At 45.1% G+C, this 14,322-nt stretch overlaps 1 protein-coding gene across 1 annotated transcript in view; it reads right to left on the minus strand.

The window, feature by feature from the left end:
• DNAH14 (dynein axonemal heavy chain 14) overlaps positions 1-14,322 on the minus strand; it is a 328,569-nt gene that overhangs the window by 115,620 nt on the left and 198,627 nt on the right. The window contains exons 45-52 of the mRNA XM_040451938.1: positions 12,961-13,119; positions 11,039-11,171; positions 9,182-9,243; positions 8,069-8,256; positions 6,772-6,900; positions 4,770-4,907; positions 2,695-2,862; positions 1,629-1,799 (exon numbers count right to left, since the gene is read on the minus strand). Coding sequence (XP_040307872.1) covers positions 1,629-1,799; positions 2,695-2,862; positions 4,770-4,907; positions 6,772-6,900; positions 8,069-8,256; positions 9,182-9,243; positions 11,039-11,171; positions 12,961-13,119 — 1,148 coding nt within the window. The remainder of the gene's footprint in view (positions 1-1,628; positions 1,800-2,694; positions 2,863-4,769; positions 4,908-6,771; positions 6,901-8,068; positions 8,257-9,181; positions 9,244-11,038; positions 11,172-12,960; positions 13,120-14,322) is intronic.

Below are 14,322 nucleotides of genomic sequence, written 5' to 3' on the forward strand. Positions count from 1 at the left end.
GGGGAGCACGAGACAGATCTGGACGGCAAACCAAGGTCTGGCTTTGGAGTTCAGGTTCTTTCTGCCAAACCACCTGTCTATATTCGCAGCGTCGATATAAGGTCTAGTTCTTCCCTCACAAGCTGTTCTAAACACCTGACGTAAATTAGTGCCATTAATTCTCACCTCAGACTACGAGGTGGGTATGCGGGCTACCCCCAGGTCCAAGGAAGGAGAACCGGCCGCCGGCCAAGCCCTGAGAGACTCCACAAGAGAGTGGAGGTGGAGCTGAACGTGGGCATAGGAAGGATTACCCCTGGGCACTTAGCAGGATTATTTTACTAGATGTTAAAAAAAAAAAAAAAAAAAAAAAGATTGGCGGGCGGAGTGATGTGTGTTAACATGAAGACAGCAAGAGGGATCTGGACGGAGGAGCAGGGAACTTGGATTAGAAAAAAATAAGGATGAGAGTGTCTAGAGAATAGTTGTTGTTTTTAATGTGTGTGTGTGTTTTGAGAGACACAGTGAAGCGGAGGAGGGGCAGAGAGAGGAGGACAGAGGATCCGAAGCAGGCTCCAGGCTCCGAGCCGTCAGCACAGAGCCCGACGCGGGGCTCGAACTCACAAACTGTGAGATCACGACCTGAGCCCAAGTCGGACGCTCAACCGACTGAGCCACCCAGGCGCCCCTAGAAAATATTTTTGAAAGTTTTCTGAATTTGTGTCTTGTGTGAAAAGTACGTACGTTCACGAACACAGATTGACATACCCGTGCACGTGTCGTATTCTGAGTTTATGTTCATGAGTGTATCTCTATGGATAAGGTCTGTGTTCCAACATTCTGTTTTTACTGTTGTAAATATAGTAGTACCTTTGAATTTGTCATCTTTCCTGGGCTCCTGCAAATGGGCCGAGAGAAAGAGGCACCACCAAGAAGACGGAAAAGAACAGAGGCGTCACCTCTGGAAAGGAATTCCAAAGCGTCTCCCTAATTCTCCTGAGAGGAGCCAGCAAGGAGGCCCCTCAAAGGCCCTGAGCTCGTCCCTCCGCTTCCTTACAACCCTCGTGGGCCGGTCCACGGGACCTCCCTCCTTCCTTCGGGACCTGGACCACAGGGCACCTGGGAGAACAAAGTTGAAGGGGGCGCAGGTACCGCGAGTGCACACGCCTGCCCGGCCTGGAGAGAAATGAGCAGCCTCAGGGCTCGCGGAGGCCAAATGCACGAGCAGAGGCATCCAGACCCGATCATTTCCATCATATCAAATCTAGACTTATTTAGACATTATCAAGTGAAAAAAGGGGATTGTTAATAAAGCTCCTTTCATTAATACCATAGAAATGTCTAAGGAGGCATCTGGCGGCTCAGTTGGTTGACCGTCTGTCCAACTCTTGATTTTGGCTCAGGTCATGATCTGATCTCACAGTTCGTGGGATCGAGCCCCGCGTTGGGCTCCGGGCTCAGCGCAGAGCCCCTTTGGGATTCTCTGTCTCTCCCTCTGCCCCTTTCCCCCCGACTTGCGTTCGCGCTCTCTAAAATAATTAAAAAATTAAAAAAATTAAAATAAAGAAATAGAGATGTCTGAGGATTTTTAGAAAACACTGCTTTTGCCCAAGATACCATTTGAAATACTTTTTAAAATAGAAGTTTACCTGAAAATAATTCTCAAGTTCTTTTGAAAGAAACTGATAGAAAAGTCCTTTCTCAGCAGAGTCAATCAAACGATCATGGAACACTCGAGTGGCTTCGTGAACAAAGAACAGGGCCGCCGTCTCTTTGGAGTTGATAACGGCCTTCTCAGCTTGTAGCAAGCCTAGGAGAAGCTATTAGAGATCGCAGCATGAGAGTTCCTTTTTAACATTAGAAGGCAGTGTGTGAAGTAAAGGCTCAATTTTTGCACGTTTAGGATTCTGTAAAAACAGAAGCAATTATCCAAGGTAAGAACTGTCCATCTCTACAAGTGACAAACTGAAGTTCTGAGGAGACGGGCCGGTCACCAGTCAGGGAAAGACGGCATGGCATCGCCCCTGGAGGGAGAGGGTCTGAGGACCCCTCGGCCAGGCGCCTTGGAGGCCTTGCCAGCACGGGAAGCCGAGTCTGGACTTTGGTACCGACCTGGAGGCAGGGTGCCGGTGGTGACAGAGACGTGCTTAAGGTTGACGTGTCCTAAGGTTGTGAATTGGGACTCAAACATGATGTGCACTATCTTGGACTATGGAGTCCATGGCAAGGAGAGAAAGACCAAATTCAAAATAGTTGGTCTTCGTATTTTCACTCGGAAAATTATTTGACCGAGGCTAATGACCGAATCGGCACCGCGGGCAACATTTCCTGTCGTGAAGAGCAGGGCTTGTGGAAATTCAAGCATCTTTATGAAATGCAAGTACGCTTTCACTTCCCGAGAGCTGCAGTAACATCTCGGAAAGAGAGCAAACCCCAAGTCTGTGCTTTCCCCGCTGAGAATCTTAATACGCTAACGGTCTTAGCAGCTTCATCACCAAATTCTCTGCGTGGAATTATCTTAATGATTCTTTTCTAAGTGGCTCCCGGGATAAGTGGCTGAGAAATAGCAAAACGAATCGACTTGGATTTCTCCTTCTCCCCCTTCTAATGATCGCATGTTGATGGCAGAGAAATGGAGAAAAGAATCAAGTTAGTAAAATACATCTGCTCACCTTAACATTTACCACGAGGCTAGCGAATGAACTGAAAACACACCTTAAACATGTCTCGAAGGTTAAATATGTAGTGGCACTTGGCGGGGGTCGGCAGCATGTTCTGTACCACTTGGTGGTACACAGCCAGAGAGCAAGATGTTGTTTGATCCTTACTTCTCTGGACGTCGACGGTGAAGTTATTGATGGAGAAATACATTCCCAAATGAGCCTTTAGAAAGAAATGTTATAGTTAGCCCCAAATCTTAAGCACGATCCTTCCTAGGGAATCCCTGATAGAAAGGAGAGGCGTGTGCTCTCACGGAGGATTAATGGCATTTAAAAAATTTTTTTTTTTCAACGTTTATTTATTTTGGGGACAGAGAGAGACAGAGCATGAACGGGGGAGGGGCAGAGAGAGAGGGAGACACAGGATCGGAAACAGGCTCCAGGCTCTGAGCCATCAGCCCAGAGCCCGACGCGGGGCTCGAACTCACGGACCGCAAGATCGTGACCTGGCTGAAGTCGGACGCTTAACCGACTGCGCCACCCAGGCGCCCCTAATGGCATTTAAACCGTTAGCATCTCGAATCCATTTTGAGCAGACGGCAAACACTCAGTTCTCACAAACTGGGGAGAATTCCGGCCGGTCCGAGTCTGGGGAATGATCTAGAGGGCTGTGTTGTGCGTTCTCTGGGGAATATTCATGCCCTACTTGTGTGTATCCCACCGGATGCCCTGGCAATTCTTGTCCCTCTTTGCTCCTCAGTAGGGATCATGAGATGAAACACAAAGTGATAAAACCATTACCTTGGTTTGGGTTGATGTACGCACATGCACACACACTCACGTGCACACACACGCGCACATGCATGCACACACACATTCTTCTACATCAAGACTTTTTCTTTTAGGTGTGGGTTATTGTGTAGAGTTACCAAGTGCTTTTTGAAAATAGATTTAAAAATTAATATTTAAATTTTATATTATGAAGAAGAAAACATATAATTAGTTTTGAAGAAATTGGTAATCTCGCAGATTTTTCCTTTAAAAAATTTTTTTAATGTTTTTATTTATTTTTGAGAGAGAGAGAGGGAGAGACAGAGAGTGAGTGGAGGAAGGGCAGACAGAGAGGGAGACACAGATTCTGAAGCAGGCTCCAGGCTCTGAGCTGTCAGCACAGAGCCTGACACGGGCTCAAACCCACAAACAGTGAGATCATGACCTGAGCTGAAGTTGGACGCTTAACCAACTGAGTTCCCCAGGTGCCCCACAGATTTATTTTTCTAATCAAACTAATTTCAAGTTGAGCTATTTTTCTAATAAGGCATTTCAGATTTTTTCTCTCGTTTTGTATTCTACAATGAAACAAAAAGAACAAATCATTTAGCAAAACTTCAGGTGTGCTGATTAATGACTCAGCTCCCTGAGCTCCAACCCAGAGACACTGGATCAGAATCCTGTGAAGATGGGGTCTGAGGGTCTACACTGCAAACATGCTTTAAGTGTGCATCACAGGTGTTTCTCGGGGCACCTGGGGGGCTTGATTATGGCTCCTGTCATGATCTCAATGTTCATGGGATAGAGCCCTGGGTCAGGCTCAGTGCTGACAGTGGGGAGCCTGCGTGGGATTCTCTCTCTGCCCCTCCCCCACTCTGCACGTGCTCGTTCTTTCTCTCAAAATAAATAAACTCTAAAAAAATCTTTAAAAAGTGTGCACCACATGTATTTCTTATGCACACTAACACAACATTTTTGCTATTTAGAGACAAATTACAACCACAGGCCAGAAAGAATTGGAAAGCGGGGGAGTAAAACCCTTAAGGGAATTTTCGTTCAACATCAGTGGTTTTATTTTATTTTTTAAATTTATTTATTTTTATTTTTTTTTTCAACGTTTATTTATTTTTTCGGGGACAGAGAGAGACAGAGCATGAACGGGGGAGGGGCAGAGAGAGAGGGAGACACAGGATCGGAAACAGGCTCCAGGCTCTGAGCCGTCAGCCCAGAGCCCGACACGGGGCTCGAACTCACGGACCGCGAGATCGTGACCTGAGCCGAAGTCGGCCGCTTAAACGACTGAGCCACCCAGGCGCCCCTAAAATTCTTTCTCAGTAGAAAATGTAGCAGACGTGTTACCTGGAAAATCGTACGTAAGGCGCTCTGTGAAGGATGCGGCAGCACCAGAACGGAAAAGTGTCTGAGGAGGCGCGGGCTCATGTGCCTTCTGGCTACTGAAGGGACACAAGCGGCAACCAGAGAAAGATCTTGAATATTCTGTGGGAAGAGTGAAAAGGACAATGCAGAAAGGGAGGTATCACTCATTTCCCAGCCCCAACGAACCAAGATTTACATTTGTTTAGACAAAAAAAAAATCCCTTACCGCAAAAACAAAAGTTATGATGATAACAGAAATCTATGTTCTTAGAAGTAACCAAAATCCTAAAATGCAATTCCAAGGCGTATTACTTCTAGGAGGCTTTCTAAAGGCCATCAAGAAATAGCCTATCTTTAAAAAAAATTTTTTTTTTTTTTACATTTTTGCATGTTTGAGAGACAGAGACAGAGACAGAGCACAGCAGGGGAGGGGCAGAGAGAGGGAGACACAGAATCCAAAGCAGGTTCCAGGCTCCGAGCTATCCGCACGGAGCCTGACATGGGGCGCGAACCCACAAACCATGAGATCATGACCCGAGCCGAAGTCGGACGCTCAACCGACTGAGCCACCCAGGTGCCCCAGAAATAGCCTATATTTTAAAAAGCAATTACTGGAAAATAAGCAACATGTTATTGAGGCTAGCGAAGAGAGCCTGGTGATGAGCAAGGAACCAGAGGAACGTGACTGAGTCTCCAGAAAAGCCAGGGCTGGCTTGGGGACTGTCTATCCAGCCATAGGCCGTGGATGCACGGTCACATCACAGCATCCCAGCCCTGCAAGCTGGGTGGGGCCCTGCAGGTGTCTCATCTGCGCACAGGAAATGTTTTTTAACAGGTGTGCTTCTGCCTGGGGCCCCGGCCCAGCCACAGAAACTCCACAAAAGGTCAGTTTCACTACTTTCTTCTCAGTTCCAGAACTTCTCCAGGCTGTCCTCCAGACCCATTTCTTGCTCCCTCTCTTGCCCTAGTCGCCTAGGTTCTCCCTGGGCTTCTCCCTCCACTGTGGCTCAATGGATGGTTCAGGATGGTCTGGTGTCTGAGCCGACACCACTCATCAGCCAGGGTGCCGCCCAGGATCCTGGGCCCAAGTTTCTCTGAGACACGAAACCATTTGTAATGCAACCATCTAATTCTACAGATAAAGTCCGTTCTGGAGCACAGGGCTCGTGATTTACCGACAAGGAATCGAATGAGGCATGTCCGTTTACTTTTTAAAAACCTTAAGCCATTCTGATTTGGTTCCATTAACAAAAATAATCGCACAGGAACAGCTCCCTGGGAATTTGTTGAACTTTGCAATACTACTAAAGATCCTTGATGTGTGTTCTTGAAAATAAAGATGAAGAGGGGAGCCTGGGGGGCTCAGTCGGTTGAGTGTCTGACTTCGGCTCAGTTCATGATCTCCCAGTTCATGAGTTCAAGCCCCGTGTCGGGCTCTGTGCTGATGGCTCAGAGCCTGGAGCCTGCTTCTGATTCTGTGTCTCCCTCTCTCTCTGCCCGTCCCCTGCTCATGTTCTGTCTGTCTCTCTCAAAAACAAATAAACATTCGAAAAAAATTTATAAAAAAAAAAAAAAAAGAAAAGAAAAGATGAAGAGTAGTCTTCCATAAAGAGCATGTATTTGTTAGGGCACATTTTCACTAGCTTTTCTCATATGCGTTAACTGCCAACATACTGAAAAGTTTGGATAACTCTTGATGTGATAATAGTGAGCATTTATATATACCCAGAAATTAAACCTACAGGACACTTGTAATTTTTACCAATATTTAATCCTACTACAAGAATCTCCATGAACCCACGGACCTATGTCAAACTGCAAAAGGTGCCATTGGTTAAATTAGTGTGAAATTAGGATTTTGGATTTGTTCTATATGTTCATCTGACTGGATATTCTAAATTTCTCAATTCACTCAAAGCTGTTATAAATATTTCATTGTTGAGTAACAACAGTTAACGTGAACAAGATCTTAGGTACACTGTACCTTCCACGTGAGTTTTTTGGTATCGTAAAGTCCTCCCAAATCCAGTAGCTGTCTGACTAACTCCAGGGGCGGTTGTGCCCCATACGTGTCCGATTCGGGCACATTCAGGTCATCAATGAATATTACAATCTTGAGGAAGACAAAAGGTTTTAGAACACATGAGTTAGTACTGCCTTCCTTTAAATTACAAATTAGGAATAGTAATTATGCTGCGGTGTGCGAAGAAAGTCATGTGTCACGACAGCCCTGTTTTTCTATGAAAAGCAGCAGCCCCTTTTAGAAAGCAGCACGTTTTCAGAAGAGCAGAAACTACTCCACAAGGTCATCCTCTTGGTACCGTTCCCTGAGGCTGTGGGTAGTTTCCCTCTTTCTGTCATGTTCAAAATAACACAACAGACCCTGAGCCATCACTTAACAGTAAGCCCCATGTCACCAAACCCAGAGCGACAGCTGTCTTCTCTCCCAGAATGGAATCTTAAAGTAGACCCTCAGCACCATGAGGTCATCTGCCCGGCGGACCGTGCCAGCCTGGAGGACAGTGATACCACCACAACCAACCGCTATTGGCCCGGAGTAACCTCTTTGCTCCCGTGCCCTGTGCCCGGAAAAGTCGTTCATTTCGTACAGCTTCGTGGAGCTCCCTCTGTCTCTAGGTGGATACCTCGCAGATTCACAAATAACTGAATAAAGCCAATAAGTGTTAAAAGTTTACTCAGCTAAATTTTGGTTTTTAACGGTCCCGAGCCATGCTCACGGGAAGAAAACGTGGTCAAACACGCTGTTCCCAAACCAATGGCATCTAACACATTTTCTTGCCTTCTCTGTTCACGTTTAATATAGATTCCAGGAGCTTCTTTTGGCTTTAGTAATTCTGAATGAGTATAATTCATCGTGTTGGAAACCATACTATATTGATTTTTAAAACCAAAGTCTCCATGGAGCGCCTGGGTGGCTCAGTCGGTTCAGCGTCCGACTTCAGCTCAGGTCACGATCTCACGGCTTGTGGGTTCAAGCCCCGCGTCGGACTCGGTGCTGACAGCGCGGAGCCTGGAGCCTGTTTCGGATTCTGTGTCTCCCTCGCTCTCTGCCCCTCCCCCACTCGCGCTCTCTCAAAAATAAACAAACTTAAAAAAACATTAAAACCAAAAACCAAAGCCTCCATTTCAAAGTGCATTTTCTAGTAATGCGCAGGACTCTATGCTACACTTATCCTTTTCTGTTTATTATTATTAATGAAAATAAGTCACATTATGACGTGAGTGGGTGAAGTTGGTCAGAAGGCATGGGAGGGCTTTACCTGGTTGCTCTTTGGCGCTCCAAGACTGTCTTTCGTTCTTCTTACTAACTTCTTAAGGATCATCTCCTTGGCTTTGGCAGCGGTCATACTGATGCTAAAATTTATCGTTGAGACGATAATTCCTTTATTATTGTCTTTCAGTGAACTTTCTTCAGTTTTGACTTCTGGCTTTTTAATAGTCTTCCCATCTGTTATGCCAAATGTGGAAAGAAACACAAATTTAGAGTACTTTAAGAATATCCGTGATTTATTTTAAGGTGTTAGGAAATACGAAAATTACATAATTTTAGTATATTGTAGTCATTTTCAAGCAATTACCCTGAGGACAGTTCAGTGAGAGAAGGAATGTTTCCAGTGACTTCCTTACTCGTATGTGGTGTGCAGCGTCTCTGTGCCACCACGGCCGCATGCAACGGCAGGACAGCCACAAACTCTGTACATTTCTGCACAATCGACACGGGTAACTTTCTACGACTTAAAAATATCTAGGTTTGCAAGACGTTGCGCATCTACTGGAAGGAAGTGCACGTGAGAGGCGTGAAGGCCGCACACAGGTGTGTCCACCGAAGGCATTGGAAGCAGGACCCATTCATTCCCCGAGCGAGGCTTGTCTACCACGGCCACTTGGGATGGAAAGACAGCAAATGTCATGGGAAAACCAGACCCCAAAACTCTTGTGGCAGGAACCCTGCGGCCAGGCCCTTTCCCTTCCCCGCAGCTCCCCGTGGGCGGCTGGCTCTTCCTCTTCAGAAATGGGGGGCTGCTCCCAAACCCTTCAGTCAGGGCTCTCCAGGACGAGGTTCCGGAAGCTCATCCGGAATTTTGACTTCTCCACAAGCACGAGAATAGAACAGGCCGACGCTGCCTCCAGGGACACCTAGACCTAGTCTAGAATCCCCGGGGAAGCCAGAGTCCCACTTTCTGGCAAGTTCTCCCATAACTATTCCAGCATTTGGGTGGGGCATGGCGTTTGACAGGAGAGTGGATGTTTTTCAGGATTTTCCATTTGAAACTATCGGTGGAAGTGTTGGTTCCGAGATCCCCGACAAGCACACCGTGACTTGCACGAGCAGAGACAGGAAGCAGTTTTCACATGAGGTGATTAATACGCACCTAGACGTGCGGATCCTGTCTTGTGACTTTCAGAGAGCAAGATGTTGATATTCTGCTTCAGGCTGTTGGAACAAAAGGTTTTAAAGATTCAAAATTTGCCTGTTTACCACTGCAGCTGGAGGAACAAAATGTAATCAAAGTGTCAGGGTGTTGACTTTATCTCTCTCTCCTACAGGGAAACAAATATTTTTTCCTGTTTCCGCTTTTTTACAGGTAACACCGTGTCACCGCTGTCACCATCACAACCGATACCCAGACTTAACAACACAGGCTGACTCTAAAAAACAAACCAGACAGGAGCGCCTGGGTGGCTCAGTCAGGTAAGCATCCGACTTCGGCTCAGGTCTCACAGCTCTTGGGTTCGAGCCCCGCGTCGGGCTCTGTGCTGACAGCTCAGAGCCTGGAGCCTGCTTCGGATTCTGTGTCTCCCTCTCTTTCTCTGCCCCAACCCCATGGACGCTCTGTCTCTCAAAACTGAATAAACATTAAAAAAAATTTTTTTAAAACAAACAAATTCTCAGGATTCCAGGCTATTGGTATTTCCAATGGGTAGTGAACCATTATTAACTCACTTGTCCCTTTATAAAGCCCTGCTCCCCTCTAGTTTGGTTTTGGCTTCAGGTGTTTCTTTTTAATATTATCTTTCTTTATTAAAATGTTCAGTTTAGATAGTGAGCATAGAGTGAGATTTATTTTTTAAGGTCCACTATAATAATTCAGATAAGGAAAAATTCTTATGGTATTAAATGTTCTTCGGATTTTTTGCAGCCTCATTTAAGGTCAGTGGGATTCTATTCCAAAATTATTCGTGTAACACATAGGTGACAATGGCCCAGACCAAGAGTGGTATTGGGTAAAGACAGGGGCAGGAGTTCATGATGTCTTGGGAAGACAGGGCAGCCTTGACTAGTGCGGATGCAAAATGGGAACGCGGTTTGGGGGGAGTCAGCCAGGCTTCCCACCAGGAGACCACCTGCAGGGAGGGCAGGAGTCTCTTCCGCACCTGCGCCTGAGCCAGGGGGCCGGGGTTCGTGCTGGGCCTCGAGGGGGGCCCCGGACCCGGGTGTCTGACGTTTACAAGAGGGCCCGACCCAGGTGTCCCCACGGCCCCCTGCTTATTCCGTCCAAACAACAGCACACCTACCATTTTAATTAACTTCAAAATTTTGCATTTTTCTAGGATTTTCATTCCTTCTTTTGTAATTCAGGAAGAGACACAGAGAATGACAAAGTTCTTTGTAAAGAATACTTTTGTATTTCATGAGAAGAAAATGTATTTGTAGTGCAAGAGAACCCATTACGTGCCACTCTTCATTTGTATGTTTCAGGTGCACTTCTTCAGGAAGGAAAATAGCTCATACCTGCACTTTGTTATGTAAAAAAACTTGAGATTTTAAATTTAGTTATATTTAAAATAAATGTAAAAAATTTCTCATTTAAAGGAATTAATCCGGGAGTTAATACTTTGGAAAAGTAAAGATTTCCTTAACCCCTCTTTTGAGTAATTTTGCATTTTTCCATAACAGGTTTGCTTTTTAAAACAAGGCACATTTAGGGGCGCCTGGGTGGCGCAGTCGGTTAAGCGTCCGACTTCAGCCAGGTCACGATCTCGCGGTCCGTGAGTTCGAGCCCCGTGTCGGGCTCTGGGCTGATGGCTCAGAGCCTGGAGCCTGTTTCCGATTCTGTGTCTCCCTCTCTCTCTGCCCCTCCCCCGTTCATGCTCTGTCTCTCTCTGTCCCAAAAATAAATAAACGTTGGAAAAAAAAAATTAAAAAAAAAAAAGGCACATTTATATATTAGAGCAAACTTTTTTTTTTTTTTACCAGACAAATCAAATTTAGAGTTTAAATATACAACCTTGATTTTTTAATTTCGTTATACAACAGGACTTCTCCTAAAATTGACCCATATTTCACATCAAATGCTCCAGGGCCCTCCAACCTTTCAAGCATTTGATTAATGGTAGTGGTTTTCCCAACACCAGAGTCTCCTAAGGGGAAAAAAAAAAGACATTAGGTTAGATTTACAGCCAAGAAAATGAATAGACGTTAACATATTAAGATGAACCAGTAACATTTTACTTGAAAATTGCGTGAAAAAATGGATTCTTTTCTTCCCTTTTTAAAAAATGTGGTTAAGATTGGGTAAACCAGCGAGTAAATATGAAATCTGCTCTAATTATTTACATCTCTTATAAAAGGATAGATTAGGAGTTAGCCGTTATTTAAACAAATTTTTTTTAATGTTTATTTTTGAGAGAGAGAGAGACAGAGACAGAGCATGAGCAGGGGAGGGGCAGAGAGAGAGGGAGACACAGAATCCAAAACAGACTCCAGGCTCTGAGCTGTCAGCACGGAGCCTGACGCTTGAACTCATGAACCACAAGATCATGACCTGGGCTGAAGTTGGACGCTTAACCAACTGAGCCACCCAGATGCCCCAGGAGTTAGCCCGTTGTATTTAATCAAATGTTCATTCACACCTATCACAAATCCTTTTGCTTCTAGCAGAGCAGAGCTACTCCATGAAATGAATTTCCCTGAAAATTTTTGCCAAAACAGTCTTGGGGAGAGAGGAGAGGATGAACTATAGCAACAGAATGGGGAGTCATGACTTTACAATCCACCAAATATTAAGTAAGAATAAGAATTTTCTTAGACCAAATTGGAGGCAAGGTGTGGATTATCTGAGAGTTCCGATTTTGTTTTGCCGAGTACGGGACTCGGAGTGTCGTCCTGTTGCCTCTGGTGACCGGCAGCACTGCGTAGGAGCCAGAAATGGTAAGGAAAGGGTAAAATAAATGCTAACAAAGAAGTGGGACCGTATTGAATTACTCATTTGGTAATGTTAAAAGACTGAAAATTCTTAACATTGGGTTGAGGAACTATATGTGTAAATTTTTTTTAAATTTTTTTTTAACGTTTTTATTTATTTTTGAGACAGAGAGAGACAGAGCATGAATGGGGGAGGGGCAGAGAGAGAAGGAGACACAGAATCGGAAGGAGGCTCCAGGCTCTGAGCCATCAGCCCAGAGCCCGACGCGGGGCTCGAACTCATGGACCGTGAGATCGTGACCTGAGCCGAAGTCGGATGCTTAACCGACTGAGCCACCCAGGCGCCCCTATATGTGTAAATTTTTAAAAAATCAGGCAGTTTCTTTTAATTTTTTCCTTGTATGTAATTATGTGAGTAAATTTAGCTAAACCAATCAACGTTCCTACCATCAGGCACCCTCTGGGGCCATCAGCCCACAGGCTGTGAAGGCCATGCATGTATGAATCCTGTAGTCTACTTCTGGAATTTGTCTGGGAAGGAATGAAAACATGAAGATACTAATAATGTCCTCTGTGGGCAAACATGTGGGGAAATGGGCATTCATATACTTTTAGTAAGAATATATATTGATATATAGTGTATAAAGCTTTTCAGGGCGTATCTTTTCCCCAAGTTTTGACATAAAATGTTTAGACTAAGTAATTACTAAGCCTCTTCCTAACCCTGAAATTCTCCTGTTTTTTTTTTTAAAGTTTACCTATTTCGTTTTGAGAGAGAGAGAGAAAAACAGGCAGAGAGTGAGTGGGGGAGGGGCAGAGAGAGAGAGGGAGACACAGAATCCAAAGCAGGTTCCAGGCTCTGAACTGTCAGCACAGGGTCTGACGTGGGGCTTGAACCCACGAACTGTGAGATCATCACCTGAGCTGAAATCAAGAGTTGGACACTTAACTGACGGAGTCCCCCAGGTGCCTCTGAAATTCTCCTTCTTTAAATCTTTTTAATACCTGTGAGAAGTACAGGGCAGAAATTCTTTAAAAGAAGGCTGATGAGGAAAGAAAAGGACACCGTGTCGCTGGTGGCGATATGGTTGATGTTCTCGCCGTACTCTGTGATCTTCAAGAGGTTCTCGCTGGATGCTTGCGGGTCAGCTAGCATTGAAGTTCCTAAGGTAAAGTTTTTAAAAAAAGTTTCAAATAGCCTATACATAAATGTTAAGCTATTTTTTTAGGTTCTAAATACTTCCTGGAAAAGTCTGTTTGGTATAAAGCGATATCAACATGTGCGGATAGGCGAAACCCGATGCAAGTGCCTGGGAGGGGGGTCCCAGCGGATCTCGTCCACACTCGCAGCTGGAAACCACTCCCCACCCCGCCCCACCATCCCTAAGTCTAGCATGTACACACCCTCCCTCCCACCCTCCCACCCCCCTGTGCTCTGCCCGCTCCTCCTCCTCGTTCCCTGGAGTGCAAGTGAAGACAGCCCCTCTCCTGCGTCCTTTTAAAGAACTTTGCTCCTTTGGTGAGCCTTCCCCCCCCCCCCCCCCCATGATCTGTCTCTTTCTTTCTGCTGAAATTTTCCATTGTGGAAACACATATGCACTAGTATCTCCAATCTCTTTATTGGTTGAACTATGGGAAACTGACATTTAGTAAAAACCCGTTGAATATAGGCAATTTTATAGGAAGTAAAACACACACACACACACACACACCCACAAACAAAAACTAAACCAAATCTCTCTTGATACAACAGCTTCCTGTGAATACCATCCCAATTCTTCCCCCCACATTACACAGCCAAAACTCTCGAAAGGGTTAAATACAACACAGACCTCACTTCATCTCTGAAGCACTAGAAACGGACCAGCCAGGACATTCACATGGTGCACAATTCAAACGTACATCAGGGAATGCACTCAGCGGTCTCCCTCACTCCCTCATCCCAGGGACCAGTCCCCACCCCACACTGTGTACCCTGCACAGCAATTATTAAAAATTTAGTACATTTTAGAGATCCTCTATCCCACAGAGACTTCTTTCTAGCTAATATTCTTCTATTTGATGAATGTATCGTACTTTTCTTACCAGCGCTCCAGCAATGGATAATTACTGTGGTTTCGGTCTTGGGCTGACTTTATGTAATATACGCCTACCATTTTGCACATAGCTTCTCATGTGCACAGTTGTCGGGTCACTACAAAGTGGGACACGGTTTATAATTTTGATATGTATTGACAAACTGCCTTCCAGTGCTTTCCTTCCAAAGCACCTCACACAGCCAGTGGTATTTCTGAGATGCTTTCTGGATTATTGTATGAACAAAATGTGGGGTTTTTTTTTTCTGTTTTTTTTTTTTTTTTTTTTTTT

This window comes from Herpailurus yagouaroundi, unplaced genomic scaffold, assembly GCF_014898765.1.
Source record: "Herpailurus yagouaroundi ecotype Mexico unplaced genomic scaffold, PumYag 205, whole genome shotgun sequence".
Taxonomy (NCBI): domain Eukaryota; kingdom Metazoa; phylum Chordata; class Mammalia; order Carnivora; family Felidae; genus Herpailurus; species Herpailurus yagouaroundi.